Here is a 22,469-nt window from a genome sequence, read left to right as displayed (position 1 = left end):
AACATCCTATCATATTATGCATATACAAAAGAACAATGCAATGCAACATACACCAAAATTTCCAATACTTAGTGTGGATCACTACAACATGTAAATTGGGATGCAGACATCTATATTGTTTGGCATCCATACCACAGGTCCTTCAGAGATCACAAGGGAAATATTAGTTGATATGGTAGTGGTTTTAATGCATAAACAAGCATTAAGTTAAATTCTATTAGGTTCAGAAAAACATGATATCCCTTTATACCAGCTTCTCTAATAACTATTCCAATAGAAAACCAGAGCCACTATGCAGTATGATTAAACACTAAGAGTGGATAGTCCTCAAAGGCAATGTAATCATTCAGGGATAGCCTAAACAGGAACAGGTTAAGTGGCACAGCAAGCTCTCTCCGATTATACCAATTATGAGTCCCAAAGATATTCAGGAGTGAAAATTTAGGAAATACCCACATTATTAAGAAAGATGGATTATTTTATTGTGGTGTAGATAATACCACAAAGGATAACTTTAAGGGGTTATGTGGGTCTTTGGGGTGAGTGCAGGAAAGGGTAGTTAAAATGTTAGTGCTAAATACACTAAATCTTCTCTACTAATTTCAAATCATTATTTTTCATAACAAGTAAGTATATCCTTATCACTTTAGTAAAGGACATACAATAAAATTCAAAATACCTAAAGGAATATTTAATTTGATCCTACCTCTATCTAATAATTGTTAAAGCTATTAATTAGCATGGACATTTAAGAACACCTTCAATCCCCAAATTCCTGACAGATAACCGGCCTCAAATCCTTCCTCTTCTTCTGTATCTGATGTCTTATCTGAAAGGTCAGCGTTTAGGAAGTTATGGTTCCTAACAAGAGACATAATACATTCTAAATCGTCTTAAAATTTAAAACTGCTGCCGGGCGCGGTGGCTCAAGCCTGTAATCCCAGCACTTTGGGAGGCCGAGACGGGCGGATCACGAGATCAGGAGATCGAGACCATCCTGGCTAACACGGTGAAACCCCGTCTCTACTAAAAAATACAAAAAACTAGCTGGGCGAGGTGGCGGGTGCCTGTAGTCCCAGCTACTCGGGAGGCTGAGGCAGGAGAATGGCGTGAACCCGGGAGGCAGAGCTTGCAGTGAGCCCAGATGGTGCCATTGAACTCCAGCCTGGGCGACAGAGCGAGACTCGGTCTCAAAAAAAAAAAAAAAAAAAAAAATTAAAACTGCTATAGAAAATAATTGTCATCTGCTAACACAACACTCTTTAATGGATGTTATTTTCAATGACTTGGTATTAAAATGCTCATCTTTCTGATGATTAGTGATGTTGAGCAATTTTTTTCATATATCTATTAGACATTTGTATGTCTTCTTTCAAGAAATGCCTATTCAGGTCTTCTGCCCATTTTCACATTGTATTTTTGTTTTTTTGCTATTGAATTGTTTGAGTTCCTTATATATTCTGGTTATCCCTCAACAGTGGAATAGTTTGCAAATATTTTCTCCCCGTCTGTAAGCTGTATCTTCACTTTGTTGATGGTTTCCTTTGCCATGCAGACGCTTTTTAGCTCAATGTGATCCCATTTGTTCATTTTTGCTTTGGTAGCCTGTGCTTTTGAGGTCTTACTCAAGAAATCTTTGCCCAGACCAATGTCCTGAAGTATTTCACTAATGTTTTCTTCTAGCAGTTTTATAACTTCAGCTTACATTTAAGTCTTTAATACATTTCGATTTGATTTTTCTATACAGTGAAACGTAGAGGTCTAGTGCAAATCAAAACCACAATGAGATGTCATGTCACTCCAGTTAAATAGCTTTTATCAAAAAGATAAAAAATAACAAAAGGTGACTAGGATGACAACAAAAAGGAATGCCTGTACACCGCTGGTGGGAAGGTAAATTAGTACAGACACTATAGAAAATAGCAAGGAAGTTCCTCAAAACACTAAAAATGTGCTAGGCATGGTGGCTTGCACCTATAATCCTAGCACTCTGGGAGGCTGAGGCAGGATTGCTTGTGCTCAGGAGATCGAGACTAGTCTGGGCAACATAGTGGAATCCCATCTCTGCAAAAAATTTAAAAATTAACCAGACATAGTAGTGCATGCCTGTAGTCCCAGCTACTTGGGAGACTGAGGTAGGAGGATCACTTAGGCCCAGGAGGTTGAGGCTGCAGTGAGCCATGATCATGCCATTGCACTCCAGCCTGGGCCACAGAGTGAGACCCTGCCTCAAAAAACTAAAAATACAACTACCATATGATCCAGCAATCCCACTGCTGGGCATATATCCAAAAGAAGGAAATCAGTATATCAAAGAGGTATTTGCACTTTCATGTTTATTGCAGCACTATTCACAATAGCCAAGATATGGAATCAACCTAAGTGTCCATCAGCAGAAGAACAGATAAAGAAAATGTGGTACATATACACAATGGAGTACTACTGAGCCATAGAAAGAATGAAATCCTGTCATTTGCAACAATCTGTATAAAAATGGAGGACACTATCTTAGGTGAAATAAGTAAGGCACAGAAAGACAAATATTGCATGTTCTCACTCCTATGTGGAGCTAAAAAAGAAAAAAAAAATTAATCCCATGGAGGTAGAGAGCAGAATGATGGTTTCCAGAGGCTGGCAAGGGCAATGAGAAGGGGTTAATAAAGAGAAGGTGGTTAATGCATACAAAAATAAAATGAGAGGCCGGGCACAGTGGCTCACGACTATAATCCCTGTGCTTTGGGAGGCCGAGGCGGTGGATCACCTGAGGTCAGTAGTTTGAGACCAGCCCGATCAATATGGTAAAACCCCATCTCTACTAAAAATACAAAAATTACCTGGGCATGGTGGTGTGCACCTGTAGTCCCAGCTACTTGTGAGGCTGAGACAGGAGAATTGCTCAAACCCAGGGGTGGGGGTGGAGGTTGCAGAGAGCTGAGATCCTGTCACTACACTCCAGCCTGGGTGACAGAGCAAGACTCCATCTCAAAATAAATGAATGAATGAATGAATGAATGAATGAATGAATAAATAAATAAAATAAGAAGGAATAAGATCTAGTGCTCAATATAGCATAATAAGGTGACTAGAGTTAACAATAATTTATATTTCAAAATAACTACAGGAGTAGATTTGTAATGTTCCCAACACAAAGAAATGACAAATGTTTCAGGTGATGCATATCCTAAATACCCTGATTTGATCATTACACATTGTATATCGAAATGTCACATGTAGCCCACAAATATGTACCACTATTATGCATATATTAAAGCAAATGCAACACTCATCTCCACCATGAGTATCTAAACTCTAATTTTAATCAGTTGTATTTACATAAAGATTATAAAACCTAATACTTTAGGGTAACAATTATGAAAAAAGTTATTAAAAATATAACAAAATCCTTTTTTTTGTGATGAGTATGATTGCACAAAATATCATATAAGTTAGTGTCGGAATCCCCACATAATATTTACAAATCATTTGTTTCCAAGTAAATTTGGAACTTATACCTTTATCTTGATGACTATTAGTTGTCCCTAGGAATTGTAAGTCAGAACCCACACTGCCAGTTTTACCACATAATTGTGAAAATCCAAGTTGTGCACATTTCCCAGAAAGATTTGTTTGATGAGTCCCAGTAGTACCTTTTGAAGAAAGGAGGGGAGAAAACATAAAAGCAAAAGTTAACTTTATTTCATGAATACATCTTATTTCATAAATATTAGTGCAATTTAGGTGGAAATAAATATAAGTGTATAAGTGCAGTGAGGTAGGCAGGCAAGAAACGGATAAAGCTTTTGATATTAGAAAATCTGATTAGTGGCAGGAGTTAAAGGACAGAAGACAGACTAGCAAATAACGGAAAAGATAGGTATGTTGAAAAATATCCGCAGAAGCAGCTTCTTCCTACACTCTTTCTCTCAGCATGGAATGTTTCTCCAGACCTGGCTTTCCTTCTTCCCAGTATTTGTAGTATATGCACTACCCAAAAAGCTCTATGGCCAAACTCTTTTCTTTTCTATTTTACTTTTTTTGTGCAGTGGTGTGATCTTGGCTCACTGCAACCTCTTTTCTTTTCTAATATACCACACGGTATTCACGTAGATTCTAAGCTTATCCAGACACGTTTCCCATTTCCCCTCCTGTGTCTGGTTAAGGTTATTCCTGGGAAGGTGAATAAGTCTAAAGAAAAAAAGGTGGTAATGACTCCTCTGGCGTTTAGTGTATTCATCTATTAAATGAGCCCATCCTTTGTAGTTCTGAAACTGTATGATTTAAAAAAAAATTCTCTCCCTACTATATCAAGTCTCTTTATCTTTCATGTCCTGGATGTCTTTTTCTTTTTTCTTTTTTTTTTTTTTTTTTTTAAGACCGGGCCTCTCTCTTATTGCCCAGACTGGAATGCAGTGGTGCAATCTTGGCTCACTGCAGCCTCGACCTCCCTGAGCTCAGGTGATCTTCCTGCCTCAGCTATTCAAGGCTGGTCTCGAACTCCTGATCTCAGGTGATCCACCTGCCTCGGCCTCCCAAAGTGATGGAATTACAGGCGTGAGTCACAGTGCCCAGCCTCTTACTCATTTAAAGTCAAGCTCAACCTCTTTCCTGCAGTTTTCTGAAACCACTTCAATACCTATGTTTTCCTTTCTTGCACCCTTACAGTATTTGTAATTTATATCATCCAATCAAGCATTAGGTTACATATTTCCTTATTCTCCAATTGTTTAAAATCTGTACAACTAGGAAATGAGCTTCTCAATAGTACAGAGAAATTAAAACTGCTACAAACATAACTGGACATATTCTTGCATTTCTCCTTCTCTATTAAACACCAAAATAAACTACGCAGTCATTATACCACTTCATTTTTGTATGAAAATACTATAGAATTTCACTGCATAAAGGTCTACAAATTCTCCTAGGGAACAATGTTTACTGAATAATATATCTGAACTCAAACCCAACAAATTTCGAAAACTGTTATTTAGATGTTAAATTCATTTTTAAATCTATAACATAGTCAAATCTTTGCCTTCTAAACCATTTTCCCTTCTAACAGTATCACTTTGCCAGCACACTACAATTTTTCTAATTACCTGGGTGCTATATCTTGAAATCCTAAACAATCATTTAGAACTCAAGCTCAACCTTTTTTTTTTTTTTTTTTTTGAGACGGAGTCTCACACTTGTAGCCCAGCCTAGAGTATAGTGGTGTGATCTTGGGATGAGGCATGGGCCTGGCCTCAACCTCTTTTTAAATGATATGGTCATTTATAAAGACAGGTATGTTGACGAATATCCACAAAGGCAGTTTCTTCCTATGCTCTCCTTTTTCTTCTAAATGTTATGGTCAACGACAATGAGCATTTCCTCTGAAGTACCATAATATTTACTTTCTGTAACACTTAGTTCATGTTCTCAGTTGCTCTGGCCAAAAATCCTTACAGCATTAGTGACACTTCTTTCTCACATTCTATACCCAATCTACCAGCAAACTACCTCAACTTTACCTCTGACATAAAATCAGAATCCAATCACCTCTTTTTTTTTTTTTTTTTTTTGAGATGGAGTCTCGCTCTGTTGCCAGGCTGGAGTGCAGTGGTGCGATCTCGACTCACTGCAACCTCCGCCTCCTGGGTTCAAGAGATTCTCCTGCCTCAGCCTCCTGAGTAGCTGGGATTTGCACCACCATGCCCAGCTAATTTTTGTATTTTTAGTAGAGATGGGGTTTCACCATGTTGGCCAGGATGGTCTCGATCTCTTGACCTCGTGATCTGCCTGTGTTGGCCTCCTAAAGTGCTGGGATTACAGGTGTGAGCCACCGCGCCCGGCCAGAATCCAATCACTTCTTACCACATTCTTGTTATCCTGGTTAAAGCCTCCATCAACTCCAGTCACGATTACTACAACAGATTCTTAATCAGTCTTCCTGTTTTTGACCTTGCTCTCCAATACACAAATTTTGGCTTTGTGCCCCCACCCAAAGCTCACGTTGAATTCATAATCCCCAATGTTGGAGGTAGGTGGGGCCTGGTGGGAGGTGACTGGATCATGTGGCAGGTTTCTCCTTTTGGAGCTATTCTCATGATAAGAGTTCTCACAAGATCTGGTTGTTAAAAGCGTGTAGCACTTCCCTCTTCACTCTCTTCCTCTTGCTCCCACCATGTAAGACATGCTTGTTTCCCCTTTGCCTTACACCATGATTGTAAATTTCTTGAGGTTTCCCGAGAAGTAGAAGCTTGTACAGCCCGTAGAACCATGAGCCAGTTAAACCTCTTTTCTTCATAAATTACCCAGTCTCAGGTATGTCTTTATGGCAGTATGAAAACAAACTAATACACTCTCCTTTCATCTATTTTAACAATAAAATACAAAATGAGCCTGGAAACACAGTAAGTGATGTCAATTCTTTCTTCAAAATGCTCCTCATTCAGAGTAAAAAGTAAAGTTCACTTATAAGTCCACTAGGTCTTAAATAAGGACCCCTATTATGTCTTTAATTTTCTACTTATTTTCCCCTTTCTCATTTCATTCCAGACATACTAGTCTCTTTGATATTTCTCAAACATGTTCCCCACACACTTCTCTCCTAGTTACTCTGTGCTGACTGTTCCCTCTTCCTGAAATTATTTATTCTCTTCTCCTGATATATTGTGGTTTGTTTCAAATATTCTTTCCTGAATATGGCCTTCTTTCTGCTCTGTTTTCCTTAATAGCATTTACCACCAGCTAACTTACTATGTCTTCTATTTATTTAATGTCTGTTCTCGTTCCTAAGTAGAATGCAAGCTCTACTAGGCAGAACCCCAGGACTTAAAAAAGCACCTGACACATAGGAAATACTTAATAAATATGGGTGATGTATTAAGCAAATATTGCCCTATATTAATACTTAAACAATTTCAATGAGAAACCCTCCAGGGTTTTATGAGATAATAATGTCTAAGTGTCCATTCTTATCAGATCTTCAATAAATAACTTATTGAATCTGAACTGCCTACTAGATTAAAAGTTCTATGAGTCTTTGAATGCACTATGAAGTTAAGAGAAGTCTCTAACTTAGTTTAACATGACCATCATCAGCAACTTGTACTTACCAGCAGCACATAAAGGAAGATAATCTGGGTTAAAATCCCGACTATTCTGAAATAAGTTTCTTGATACTCTTTTTCTGCTAAAACATAAATCATCATTGACTGGCATTCCTTGAGAGGGCTTTAATTTTGGAGATGGGATGAAATCATATGTTGAAAACTAGAAGAACAGAATCATAAATTAGCAAATTTGTGTTAATTCTTCCTGGTAATAAATATGAGAAAATAACTTAGATCCAAGTATGAAATTCAGGTTAGAATACATTTTAATTTATTAAATATATAATGATACAGATAAACATCCATATTTAGTACGGTATACCAACAGTACATTTCATTCCAGAACAGAAATGCTATTTTTTTTTTTCTTACTACTTCACCCCAACTCTTTACTGTTCCTTACCATCCTACAGTATACTCTGGCAACAAGGAAGGAGAGAATACAAATGACAAAAAGGACGATCTGACTCAGCAGCATAACCCCTCAAACTATGCTATCTTTGAGCACTAGACAATAAGTGCTAATTGAAGGTCACTGAACAAGCAAGCATTCTACTATACTGTTCTTACTGAGGCAAATCTATTATCCATATTCTGCAGCCCAAATGTCAATGTAAATGACATGGCAACCTATGTCACAGTTCCCTTAGGAGATTTTCTTACACTAGGTCTCTTAGTTAAAACCAGTAAATAATACTTTATATATGTCTAGTACTTCATGGTTTTCAAGTCCTTTCTCATAAACCCCATATGATCGTTAAGGAACAAGGTGCCAGGATACAATTTTGAAGTTACACATAATCAGTTAAAGAACTAACTAAGCATGATTCAAGTGTTCAAAATTCTTCACCAATGATAATGTCAGTTGTCCCGGATCATTTCACATTCAACATGACTATAAAACATTAAAAAGAACTGAATGAATTGACAGGAAATTATACTTCCTATCTATTTATTTGGAGCTGATAGACACAATCAAATATAGACGTGGTGATAAACCTTGTCAGTATGTTTCTTTGTAAGCTTTGCCAAGTATCAAACAGCAAAATAAAATTAAAGATATGTCTATTATGCCTCAGGTACACACGTTATTTATTACCAAATTTTGTGAAAAACCTATTACCTCCTTCAAAAATTAACCCAGAAATGATAAGAAACAAAATTAAGAATGCCCAGATGAGTCCACGTGCAGTAGCTCACACCTGTAATCCCAGCATTTTGGAAGGTGGAGGCAGGTGGATCACTTGGGCCCAGGAATTCGAGATCAGCCTTGGCAACATAGTGAAATCCCGTCTCTACAAAAAATACAAAAATTAGCCAGGCATGGGGGAATGTGCCTGTGGTCCCAACTAATCGGGAGGCCGAGGTAGGAGTATTACTTGAGCCTGAAAGGTAGAGGCTGCAGTGAGCTGATATTGCACCACTACACTCCAGCCTGAGTGACTGACTGAGATCCTGCATTAAAAAAAAAAAAAAACAAGAATGCCCTCAGCTGGGCATGATGGCTCACGCCTGTAATCCTAGCACTTTGGGTGGCCAAGGTGGGTGGGTCACTTGAGGTCAAGAGTTCAAGACCTTCCTGGCTAACATGGTGAAACCCCATCCCTAGTAAAAATAAAAAATTAAGACAGGCATGGTAGCACACACCTGTAGTCCTAGCTACTGGGGAGGCTGACTCAGAGGCTGAGGCAGGAGAACTGCTTGAACCTGACAGACCATGGAGGTTGCGGTGAGCCAAGATTATGCCACTGCACTCTACGCTGGGCAACAGAGTGAGACTCTGTCTCAAAAAAAAAAAAAAAAAAAGAATGCCCGAATAAAAAAGGATTGACTTTACTTTCTCAAAACCCAGTTAACGATTGATTACCCAGCAGTCAGCATTAAAAGGATATAATGGAATAAAAAACAAAACCAATTACAGTCGACTTCTGATTTATTAAAAGATGACGTATTAACACAGCTAATATAGTGAGTAATCCAGAAATAATTCTACAGTATGGAATACATTTTTTTTTTTTTTTTTTTTTTTTTTGAGACGGAGTCTTGCTCTGTCACCCAGGCTGGAGTGCAGTGGCGTGATCTCGGCTCACTGCAAGCTCTGCCTCACGGGTTCACGCCATTGTCCTGCCTCAGTCCCCCAAGTACCTGGGACTACTGGCGCCTGCCACCATGCCAGCTAATTTTTTGTAATTTTTAGTAGAGACAGGGTTTCACCCTGTTAGCCAGGATGGTCTCAATCTCCTGACCTCATGATCCACCCGCCTCAGCCTCCCAAAATGCTGGGATTACAGGCATGAGTCACCGCACCCAGCCCAGTATGGAATGCATTTTATGTTAGATTTACTTTGTGATTAATTTCTGTTTAGCAAACACATATTAGTATATAGGCCAGATACATACAACAACTGGTGGAGGTGGTAATGTTAATGAGGGTAGTGGTGTGTGTGTATGTGAATGTGGCATTTTCAGAAATCTTGAGAAGTCAGGCAGAGATTAAGTTTTGCATTGTGCATCTGAAAGCAGACTATAGGACATACCAATTATTATTAACATGAAAGTCCCGTTTAGGTCTCTCTTAAAAGTAAATGATTTTCATTAGGGTAAGTTTTGATGGGACGAAACAATGAAGAAAAAGTGGTTTTGAGTAAAAGAAAATAGAATTCATAAATTTTGAAAGAGTTGTAAGTTAATGTTACAAAATGTGAAGCAGTCTATTTAAAGCACTTGATGACTCTCAGGAACATGGAACTGAATTTTCTTTTTTTTTTTTGAGACGGAGTCTCGCTCTGTCCCCAGGCTGGAGTGCAGTGGCCGCATCTCAGCTCACTGCAAGCTCCGCCTCCCGGGTCTACGCCATTCTCCTGCCTCAGCCTCCCGAGTAGCTGGGACTACAGGCGCCCGCCACCTCACCCGGCTAGTTTTTTGTATTTTTTTAGTAGAGACGGGGTTTCACCGTATTAGCCAGGCTGGTCTCGATCTCCTGACCTTGTGATCCGCCCGTCTCGGCCTCCCAAAGTGCTGGGATTACAGGCTTGAGCCACCGCACCCGGCCCCGGAACTGAATTTTCAATCTTTGCAGTTAATACCTAAAAATCTGTTTAATTCCTTAGAGTTACAGTAAATGAAAACAGATTAAGCAAGTTTCACACTTAATATTAACGATGGTTTGAAATTTACATAGTGTTATTTACTGTTTCAATCTTTTTTGAGTTTTTTGGTTTATTTATTTTATTATTTTTTTTTTTGACAGGGTCTCACTCTGTTGCTCAGGCTGGAATGCAATGGCATGATCATGGCTCACTGCAGCGACCTTCCCCATCTTAGGTGATCTTCCCACTTCAGCCTCCCAAGTAGCACATGCTACCACACCCAGCTAATTTTTTTTAAACTTTTTGTAGAGACGGGTTTTTGCCGCGTTGCCCAGGCTGATCTCGAACTGTCAGGTTCAAGTGATCTGCCCACCTTGGCCTCTCCAAGTGCTGAGATTATAGGCGTGAGACACTACACATAGCCTATTATCTCTTAGCCTTTGCATTTGAATCCCTGCATATTTTTCATAAAAAGATTACAAAAATTAGGCTGGGCATGGTGAGTCACGCCTGTAATCCCAGCACTTTGGGAGGCCGAGGCAGGCAGATCACAAGGTCAGGAGATCAAGACTATCTTGGCTAAAACGGTGAAACCTCATATCTACTAAAAATACAAAAAAATTATCCAGCCTTGGTGGCGGGCGCCTGTAGTCCCAGCTATGGAGGCTGAGGCAAGAGAATGGTGTGAACCTGGGAGGCGGAGCTTGCAGTGAGCTGAGATCGCACCACTGCACTCCAGCCTGGGAGACACAGCAAGACTCCGTCTCAAAAAAAAAAAAAAAATTACAAAATTTACTCTTGTTTAATCCTCTCACCTAATGCATCTTATTTTAGCTTTTGGCACGAGAATTAAAGCATCTCAAAAATAGTTTTAATTCTATTTTGGTAGCAAAAACTTACCAGAAAAAGACCTTTTAATATCTAATTCTCTCAGAAATCACCTATACTCCTGGCTTTACTGAGCTTGTACTAAACTTTATCTTGACCTCCAGTTTTTGAACTTTTCACTTTTGCCAGTTCTTTCTGGTTTCACCTGGACTCCACCCATGCCCCTTCATGGTGGGCATTAAACAAGTTTATTCCCATTAACCACAGTTACCTTCTGTAAACATCACTGTGTCTTTCAAATTAATTTCCCATGTACACTTTAGAAAAAACAGCTGTGATACTATATGTAAACTTTATATCCTACTTTTGAACTTCACATTATAATAAAAGTACTTCTCATGCTGTTAAAACCCCTTATAAGTGGCTATACTTTTTTTTTTTTTTTTTAAGAGACAGGATCTCACTATGTTCTCTTGGCTGGCCTAGAACTCATGGGCTCAAGTGTTTCACCCAACTCTGCTACCGAAGTACCTGGGACTATAGGATCACACCACCCAGCCTGGCTATAAATTTTAATTACAAAAATAATAATTGCTTATTGTAAAAAATATGAAAAATATCAAAGTTATCAAAAGAAAAATTAAATTTAAAAAATGCAAACTATAGAAAGAGGATATAAACTTAAATTATTCTTTGGGACCACTCTCACTGGAATCTTACTGATAAATCCTGTTATCTATATATAAACATATTTCATATATGTAAACATTCTTTTTCTATATGTAAACATTCTTCAATAAGCTATTTAAAAAACAAATAGAACACATGATACTCTGGCACACAGTAAATATGTAGACATCTTTCCATGTAAGACCATACACATCTGTTTATTTTAGACTCATAGTTCCTTACTGATGGACATTTTCTTTGCCACAACTTTTCACTATTACAATCTTGCAGTGAACATTGTTACACACATATCTTTGCATATTGTATTCCTATAGAAGTCCTAAAAATGGAACTATTGGGTCTAAGGACATAAATTATCTCTAATGGCTATCTAATATTCCATTGACTACATGTGCCACTCTCCTTTGATGGAACATTCAGATTGCTCCCCAGGCTTTTCTCAGATTGATAAGCAAAATATTCCAATGGGGGAAATAGTACATACATGGCTCAAGGTAGCAGTGCTGACAGAAGGAGACTGGCAGACTTTAGAAAGACTGTCACATATGCTACATAGCTAAAATTAAAAAAACAAAAACAAAAAAAAATCAAGGCTGAGTGCAGTGGCTCATGCCTTTAATCTCAGCTATTTGAGGTGGAGGTGGGAGGATGATTTGAGCTCAGGAGTTTGACATCAGCCTGGGCAACATGGCAAGACCCCATCTCTACAAAAAATAAAAAATTAACCAGGCCAGGTGTTGCGTTCTGGTAGTCCCAGTAACTTAGGAGGCTGAGGTGGGAGGATCGCTTGAGCCTGGGAGGTCCAGGCTGCAGTGAGCCATAACTGTGCCACCACACTCCAGCTTGGAAGACAGAGTGAGACCTTGTCAAAAGAAAAAAAAAAAAAAGAAAAAAGCCTCAGTTGGGTGTAGTGGCTCACACCTGTAATCCCAGCAGGCTGAGGTGGGAGGGTCACTTGAGCCCAAGTTCAAGAATGACCTGGGCAACGTAGCAAGATCCCATCTCAAAAACAAAAGAAAAAACTCAAAGTGTTTTTTTAAAATATCTGTAAACTTCCTACACAAGGTAGATTACCCACACTGAACTCTCTGTTGCTGTTAGCTAACCACATTCATAAAATATGCAAACAAAATATAGACTATTTAGTTATTTTGTGTGCAGTTTGTTTTCATACATGTTAAAAGTAAGGTAATCAGCTGAATCAAGGAAGAACGAGGACTGATCAAAGAAAGGAAAAAATATTGCAAACTGCATGCAAAATAACTAGTGTGTGAAATAACCAACTAAATGTCTCTGATTCCTTGTTTGCCATTTATTTCTGTAGGTTTCACTAATATATTGTCCCTCTAAGTCCAAACAGGAGAGTTAAACATGTGGCCTGAAAGTGCATCCTTTCTGAGAGCTAGAGTCTTGAGTTCTCAGTTAAACTTTCCTCATATAAGTGACTGAGCAATGTGGCTCATGTGCAACAATATAATACACAAAGATATATGTGCAACCGTATTCTTGGCAAAGGCTGATTCTGATTCTGATTGAGCACATGGACAACTGTGTTCACACAGATGGCAGCAGTGGGTGAAACTGGGTTTTGATTTTACGGTCTATTTGGTGATTTCTGCTGGATGATAGTATAATCAGGTGGCATACCTAGGAGGGAATCTAGAATCTGCTTTCCTTATTGTCTTTTATGTTTATGATATGGTTAGACTTTGTGTGCCCACCCAAATCTCATCTTGAATTGTAATCCTCATAATCCCCACGTCACGGGAGGGACCTGGTGGGAGGTGACTGGATCATGGGGACCGGGTCCCCCATGCTGTTCTCATGACAGTGAATTCTCATGAGGCCTGATAGTCTTACAAGTGTCTGACAGTTCCTCCTTCACATATTCACTCTCTCTCACCGGCTGCCATGTAAGATGTGCCTCTTCTCCTTCCACTATGATTGTAAGTTTCCTGAGGCCTCCCCAGCCATGCACAACTGTGAGTCAATTAAACCTCTTTTCTTTATAAATTACCCAGTCTTGGGCAGTTCTTTATAGCAGTGTAAGAATGGACTATTATAGTTTATTGGTACAGAGGTAGTGAGGTACTGCTATAAAGACACTTGAAAATGTGGAAATGACTTTGGAACTTGGTAACAGGCAGAAGCTAGAATAGTGTGGAGGGCTCAGAAGAAAACAGGAAGATGTGGAAAAGCATGGAACTTCCTAGAGACTTGTTGAATGGTTTTGAACAAAATGCCGATCTTTATAGCAGTATGAGAACAGACTATCTTTATAGCAGTATGAGAATACACTAATACAGTTGGTTTTTGTTTTTTTGTTTTTTTTAATGTACTGATATAGGCTGCTCCTTTACTCTTCTCCTCCATCCAAAACTCAAGGCTTTTTCATGTTTGCTTATTATGGACCCAATACCCGTCACTATCTACAAAAATGGAATTCTATACCACAGAAGAAACAAAATTTATAACATTCAAAGATCAGTTTTCTTTGGCTTCCACAAATAATTGAATAACTGCAAATTAATATTACTTCAGAACTCTAAAGCTAAAGAACGGATGGTGAACACATTAATTATAAATTAGATGAAGTGAGTCAGAAAAATGTCTTCCAAAAGCCAAATAAAATAATATTTAACAGTTTTCCAAATCTTAGGCAAGTTTAGCACTTTAAAAACAAAGAAAATTCAATGTCATTGTGTAAGATATGGACCTTGAAAATAAAAAGTGTCTTACCAAATTTGGGGGAATTACAATTATCATTATGTATTGCTGTTTAATGTGTTATCCCTGAACAGTAGATTAAAACAACAAACACTTGCTATCTCTTTTTCAGTGGAACAGGAATTTGGAAGCAGCTTAGCGGGATGATTCTGGCTAAGTGGCTTAGCTGGATGGTTAAGGTTACTCTAAGGCTGCAATCAAAATGTTAGCTAGGCTGTTGTCAACTGAAGGCTTGACTGATACTTGAAAATCCCTGACATTCACTCAAGTGGTTACTGTCAGGAAGCCTCTGTTCTTTGCCATTTGGGCCTCCCAAGGGGCCACTCAAGACATGGCAGCTAGCTTCCTTCAGAGCCTAGTCAAGTGAGAGAGAGCAACCGACATGGAAGCTGCAGTACCTTTTTATGACCTAGTTTCTGAAATCACACACTATTACTTCTACTTTGTTTGTTAGAACAATTAAATGAACTATTAAATCCAAACACACTCAGAGGGGAATTAGACTCCAACCTCTTCAAAGGAAGAATCTCAAAGAATTTGTGAAAACATATTTGAAACTACCACTCAACAGTAATACTTCTGCTACAAGGAATATATGTTTTTGTTTCTTTAACCGATCAACATTCTTAATAGTTTGGTACCTGCTTCCATCTTAAATTCTGCTGGTTTATCAAAACTAAATTATCTATGTTATAAAAAAGGGAAAAATTTGTCATTTCATGAGTATGATATATTTTGGGAGCACACAAATTGATATATACTGTCTACCCTATGGGCAGTATTAATAAATCAAGATAAAATCAGCTGGAACAAGCTCCTGTTTCAATTGGTTCATAAGCATCATATTAATATGTTAAGTGGTTATATCATATTGGACTAAATAATACCCAAAAGTTTTCAAGTTTTTTTTTTTTTTTTTTTTTTTTTTTTACTTTTTATGTATTTTAAATATATTGTCTCTTTAAGAAAAAAAAAATGAAGGTGTCAAAATGTAAATTGAGGTGAAAACACAGTTTAGTTTTTTTTTTTTTGTTTTTTTTTTTTTGAGATGGAGCACCCGCCACCACGCCCGGCCAATTTTTTGTATTTTTAGTAGAGACAGGGTTTCACTGTGTTAGCCAAGATGGTCTCGATCTCCTGACCTCGTGATCTGCCCACCTTGGCCTCCCAAAGCACTGGGATTACAGGCGTGAGCCACCGCGCCCAGCCAACACAGGTTAGTTTTGAGTTTAAATACCTCAGTCACTTGGTTAAAGAACAAGAAAAAAAAAATTCTTAACAAACTTGAAAGTTTTAGTATCTGTAGTAACTGGTATATAATTGTTTAGAAAAAGTTGGGCCAGGAGTGGTGGCTCATGCCTGTAATCCCAGCACTTTGGAAGGCCAAGGAAGAAGGATCGCCAACCTAGGCAACAGGCAACAGAGCAAGATCCTGTCTCTATGAAAAATTTAAAAATTAGCTGGGTGTGTTGGCCCCAGCCTATAGTCCTAGCTACTCAGGAGGCTGAGGTAGGAGGATCACTTGAACCCAGGAGTTTGAGGTTGTAGTGAGCTATGATTATGCCACTACACTCCAGCCTGGGCAACAGAGCAAGGCTGTGTCTCTAACAACAACAAAAAAGTTCACATAATAAGTCTAATTAAGATAGTTCTTTGGACAAATTATACTTTCTTTTTTTTTTTTTTTTTTGAGACGGAGTCTCACGCTGTTGCCCAGGCTGGAGTGCAGTGGCGCGATCTCGGCTCACTGCAAGCTCCGCCTCCCGGGTTCCCGCCATTCTCCTGCCTCAGCCTCCTCAGTAGCTGGGACTACAGGCGCCCGCCACCGCGCCCGGCTAATTTTTTGTATTTTTAGTAGAGACGGGGTTTCACTGTGGTCTCGATCTCCTGACCTTGTGATCCGCCCGTCTCGGCCTCCCAAAGTGCTGGGATTACAGGCTTGAGCCACCGTGCCCGGCCTATACTTTCTTAAAAACAGTTATTTGTCTAGATTTTACTACCCCATAAGAATAATATTAGTATGATATAGCTGTGCAAACTATATCATAGGTTTTTGTCAGAAAAACCTAACTAACTTAAATTTCTTAAATTTCCTCTAATGGTTTCACAGGTTGTATACATTAACATCATTACTTTCAAAATATAAAATTGTAAAATCATGTACTCAACTAAGTTTAATAAGACAATACCTTTATAAAAAGAGGTCAATTCTTATAATGATGTAAATCTAATAATGCTTAATATATCAACTTCTATTGTAATTATCAGACCCTTAGCTAACTTTAAGATTTTAGACTAAAATTGAATTAATGAAAACTTTAGATCCCGAACAATTTCTAATTAAGATAAAAATGCAAATCACTGATTATCAAATTTGTTTTTATAATTTACCCTTGTGTCTTATATTTATACATCATAGAATAACCAATCAATAGGTTAAAGCAGGGTTTCCAAACTCCTGGGCTATGGACTGGTGGTCCTGGCCTGTGAGGAACCCAGCCACACAGCAGGAGGTGAGCGGCGGGCAAGGGAGCAAAGCTTCAAATGTATTTACTGCAGCTCCCCATCACTGGGATTACTGCCTGAGCTCTGCTGCCTATCAGATCAGCGGTGGTATTAGATTGTCATAGGAGCACAAACCCTATTGTGAACTGCATATGCAAAGAATCTAGGTTGCACACTCCTTCTAAGAATCTAATGTCTGATGATTTGAGGTGGAACAGGTTCATCCTGAAATCATTCCCCTTCCCCTGAAGTCTATGGAAAAATTATCTTCCATGAAACTGGTCCCTGGTTCCAAAAGGATTGGGGACTGCTGGGTTAAAGGATGTATATATATATATATATGCTTCGGATGATGTTAACACATATGCTTATTTTTGCCACTTAAAAAGGATCTGAGGCCGGGCGCGGTGGCTCAAGCCTGTAATCCCAGCACTTTGGGAGGCCGAGGCGGGTGGATCACGAGGTCAGGAGATCGAGACTATCCTGGCTAACATGGTGAAACCCCGTCTCTACTAAAAATACAAAAAACTAGCCGGGCGTGGTGGCGGGCGCCTGTAGTCTCAGCTACTTGGGAGGCTGAGGCGGGAGAATGGCGTGAACCCGGGAGGCGGAGCTTGCAGTGAGCCGAGATCACGCCACTGCACTCCAGCCTGGGAGACACAGCGAGACTCCGTCTCAAAAAAAAAAAAAAAAAAAAAAAAAAAAAAAAAAAAAAAGGATCTGAAAGCCAGGCGCAGTGGCTCTCACACCTGTAATCCCAGCACTTCGGGAGGCTGAGACGGGCTGATCACAAAGTCAGGAGTTCGAGACCAGTCTGACTCACGTGGTGAAACTCCATCTCTACTAAAAATACAAAAATTAGCCAGGCGTGGTGGTGCGCCCCTGTAATCCCAGCTACTCAGGAGGCTGAGGCAGGAGAATCACTTGAACCTGGGAGGCAGAGGTTGCAGTGAGCCAAGATTGTGACAATGCACTGCAGCCTGGGTAACAGAGCAAGACTCCATCTCAAAAAAAAAAAAAAAGATAGTTTTGGGTTACATGACTTTTGGTTTTCTCTGTGTCTGAGGAAACAAAAGTTGGTTTATTTGGGTAAGGTTGTATTTAATATATAAAGCTGACATCGTCCTAGGTACAAGTTACAGGGAAATAGAAATATGTATACAAGGTAATCGATATGCTTTGTCCATTATTAAGGGAACTGGTATCGCTTTTTTTTTTTTTTCAATTTCTTTTTCTTTAATTATTATTTTTTATTATTTTTATATTTTTTAAAGATGAGGTCTCACTTTGTTGCCCAGGCTGGAGTGCAGTGGCACGATCATAACTCACTGCACACCTGAACTCCTGGGCTCAATTGATCCTTCTACCTCAGCCTCCCAAGTAGCTGGGACTACAAGCACTCACTACCACGCCCAGCTAATTTATTTGTTTTTTTTTTTTTTTTAGAGACAGGGTCTCACATATTGCCCAGGCCTCAAGTGATCCTCCAGCCTCAGCCTCACAAATTTCTGGGATTCCAGGCACAAGCCACTGAATTCAGCTGTTACAGTTTTTTTAAGATGATAACAATAATTATAATATATACATTGTCTTATTTAATATACTTTAAGGTTAATTATGTTTAAATTTATTTAAAATTTTTGAAATTTTAAATGTTATCATCTAATTCCATGTTTGTATGTGTCTAAAGGTATATTATCACAGAAATGATAAGAGTTCACAAAAATGGATGTATTTTTAATATTATTATGTACCATTAAAATATTTTCCATGTCTTTAGCCTGTTTTAAATCATTTTAACTGCTTTATTTCTTCTAAAAGATATGGCTATTCTCACTTTCTTACTTTGCTTTAAATATTGTTACTCTTTTTTTTTTTTTTTTTTTTTGAGACGGAGTCTCGCTCTGTCGCCGGGGCTGGAGCGCAGTGGCCGGATCTCAGCTCACTGCAAGCTCCGCCTCCCGGGTTTACGCCATTCTCCTGCCTCAGCCTCCTGTGTAGCTGGGACTACAGGAGCCCGCCACCTCGCCCGGCTAGTTTTTTTGTATTTTTTTAGTAGAGACGAGGTTTCACCGTGTTCGCCAGGATGGTCTCGATCTCCTGACCTCGTGATCCGCCCGTCTCGGCCTCCCAAAGTGCTGGGATTACAGGCTTGAGCCACCGCGCCCGGCCTAAATATTGTTACTCTTAATAAACACTGTAACATTTATCTGTACACATATCTCATAATCATATGTTAAGGTAATAACAAGTTTTGTCCTATAAACTCTCTTAAATTCAATTTCCACATGAAAAATAAAATACCAATGAATATTCTTATTTTCCCCAAATTTTAATTAGTTTACCCATTATTCATGCAAGGTGACTAAAACAAATGCCTCAAAAGACTTACATACTGGTAGTAGCCTCTACATTTTCCGCGGTAAAATATCCTGTTACCAATAGTTCGTTCTATATAGCTCTGACATAAGCAACATCTATCCTAAGAGTAGATATGCTTTTGTGTTGTTTGCGATTTTCACAAGCATAAAAAATAAAAGTTTTTAAAATTCTTCATGCATCACAACACAATTTTAAAAAGAAAATTAAATCTTAACGGGAAAAATCCAACATCCAAGGAAAATCTCAAGTTTTAGGATTAACCCATACCAAACACATTAGTACAATTTAATAATTTTAGTTTTTCTAATTTCTTATCAAATGTTATATTAACTATTCTAAATCCCACATTCTTAAAATCTCTAATGTTCTATTTTTCATTCTTAATTGCCCCTTAGTTTAACAGAATCTAGAAGCCTGTTTCTCACAAAGTGGTTCACAGACCACTAGCATCAGCAATATCTAGGAGCTTATTCGACATGTAGGCTCAGGCCCCAGTCTAGACAAACTAAATCAGAATCTGTACTTTAACAAGATCCTGAGGTAATTCATTTGCATATTAAAATTTGATAAACACTGCACTTAACTCATATCTTCCTTTCTTTTGACTTAAAATACACACTGTTTCCTGCTACCTCAAATTTTTTTTTTTTTTTTTTTTTTTTTTTTTTTGAGATGGAGTCTTGCTCTGTCACTCAGGCTGGAGTGCAATAGCGTGATCTTGGCTTACTGCAAGCTCCGTTTCCAGGGTTCACACCATTCTCCTGCCTCAGTCTCCCCAGTAGCTGGGACTACAGGCGCCCGCCACCACGCCCAGCTAATTTTTTGTATTTTTAGTAGAGACGGGGTTTCACCATGTTAGCCAGGATGATCTCACTCTCCTGACCTTGGGATCTGCCCGCCTTGGCCTCCCAAAGTGCTGGGATTATAGGCATGAACCACCACGCCCAGCAAAAATTTTTAATATTTTAAGTCATCTTCTCTTTGTTTTTCCTTTAGCTTCAGAGAAAAAGACTTCCTTCTCTATCCCAAAGCTAACCTCTCTCTAAGCTTGTGTTCTTGACCCATTTAATCTTTACTTAGGAACTTGTCTCCTTTCCTTTCCCTCTCCAGCATGACTGCAGGGACTGAATCGCTGCATTTTGCATGTCTAACACCTACCATAATAAAGACACAGAGTAGGCATGTGTAATTCACAGATGGCTCCTTTCTCTGACTCTTCCAAATCAGGTGTTCTTTACTTAAAAATAAAGCACAGTACTAACTTATCCTGTTATATCCTTGTGCTGTTATCTTGCTTGGTCTTTTCTTTCACTGTCAAACCCTTAAATGTTTTCTCATTTAACAGATATTTGTTGATACTTGTGGGAAGAGCACTGTAGTTAGTACTGTTACAAAAACAAAAACTAATTAAACAAAAAAGAAGACAGTCCCTACCATCATACTGTTTACCATCATTGAGGAGAAGGAATAAATCACTTACATGTGCTAAATACTAAATGAGGCAAAAATCCTAGGGCAGTGCAATAAAGAGTAGTTTATAAACTCTCACTCAGTTTTGCACAGATTAGATGATTAAAAAGACAGATGCTGAATAACTGCTTACTGCCTGTTTCCTTATCAATTCACCTCATAAACTTTTAAATTTGGTTTCCGCCTGTAACAGTCTACTAAAACTGCCCTTTTATATGCCCCAGTGACCTTCCAATAATCAATTCCTCTACCTTGAAAAAACTACAGACCTAGTACCCACATACACATGAAGCAAGTATACTCCTTACTTTTTAGTCTAGATTACTGACTACTATGATTCCTACCACCTTGTAGTGAAATCTGTTAGGAAAAATAAAGCTAAATGGTAGCCAGCTAATGATGTCTGATTACTTGACTCCACTAACCCATTAAAACACTCCTAAATACACAGAGATGCAAACTTGAAATATCACAGTAATCTGGTTACCAATCTGTAATATGTCAGAGCACAAAAAGAATCCACTAAATAGCAGAAAAAAAAACATAATTAAAAGTCTAAATATTCCAAAATAAGAGATCAAACACACCACGATATTATATGATATAATATTAAGTAGCTATCAAAAATCCCACTACAGATTATTTTATGTTAAAGAAAAAAATGTTCAGGCTGGGTACAGTGGCTCAGGCCTGTAATCCCAGCACTTGGAGAGGCAGAGGAGGGAGGATCACACTGAGGCCAGGAGTACAAGACCAGCCTGGCCAACATGGCAAAACCCCACCTCTACTGAAAATACAAAAATTAACTAGGCATAGTGGCCGTGAGCCTGTAATCCCAGCTATTTGGGAAGCTGAGGTAGAAGAATCACTTGAACCTGAGAGGTGGAGTTTGCAGTATGCCGAGATGGTGCCACTGCACTCCATCCTGGGTGACAGAGGGAGACTCCCTCTCAAAAAAAAAAAAAAATTAAGTGTAAAGGGGAAACTTTCATTGATGGATAGAAGAACCTACACCTGTATTCATAAACTGAAATGATACTGAAAGTATAGGCAACAAATTATTAATTGTAGACCTCTAGGAGTGAGATTAATTTTTTGAAATACAAAAAAGCACAAACTTTTCCTCTGTGCTTTTCCATATTTTTCAAATTTTCTATAATGAGCATGTATAACTTTTTTACAATCAGAAAACTTAAGAGGACATTAAGAAAGATTAAAATTAAGAGAAAAGTACCTTCAAAAACCACTTTACAAGTAGTAGGCTGTAATATATAAGAACAAATGGTGCTTTCCAATTTTCATTTTCCCCAAGCTCTGTGCTGCATTTAACACTGATGACTCCTTGAAACTCCCTCACCATTTTGATTCTAAAACCTATTTTTCTTGGCTCTCTTCCAACTTGTGGGCACACTTCTCTTTGCTTTATTTGGTTATATCTCCTACTGCTATTCTCTAAATGGGGTTGTATAACAAGATTTGATCCTACCCTCTCTCTCCTGCTCTGTAAGTCATTCACTGGAGAGCCCATCCATTCTCACAGTTTCAGCAATTACGTCAGCACATGACTTCCAGAATCTACATCTCCAGTTATATTCATATCTCTTAAATAACAGTCTTCCAATTCAAGTAGAATATTCTATCTTCCTTCACCAAAAATTCGTATTTCCCCCCAAATTAACTTCCT

General features: G+C 38.5%; 1 protein-coding gene across 7 annotated transcripts in view; it reads right to left on the bottom strand.

Moving 5' to 3' along the window:
- Nucleotides 1–22,469, bottom strand: part of TOGARAM1 (TOG array regulator of axonemal microtubules 1) — a 115,572-nt gene that overhangs the window by 75,463 nt on the left and 17,640 nt on the right. For all 7 annotated transcript variants that reach the window (XR_012415758.1, XM_005561164.4, XM_045396347.2 and 4 more), the window contains exons 2-3: nucleotides 7,098–7,254; nucleotides 3,513–3,647 (exon numbers count right to left, since the gene is read on the bottom strand). Coding sequence is in view for 6 of the 7 variants with exons in the window: in XM_005561164.4 (XP_005561221.3) it covers nucleotides 3,513–3,647; nucleotides 7,098–7,254 (292 nt within the window). In the remaining variant the exon portion in view is untranslated. The remainder of the gene's footprint in view (nucleotides 1–3,512; nucleotides 3,648–7,097; nucleotides 7,255–22,469) is intronic.

This window comes from Macaca fascicularis, chromosome 7 (genome assembly GCF_037993035.2).
Source record: "Macaca fascicularis isolate 582-1 chromosome 7, T2T-MFA8v1.1".
NCBI lineage: Eukaryota > Metazoa > Chordata > Mammalia > Primates > Cercopithecidae > Macaca > Macaca fascicularis.
Note: the sequence above shows the minus strand (reverse complement) of the source record. Positions and strands in the feature narration are given on the sequence as shown.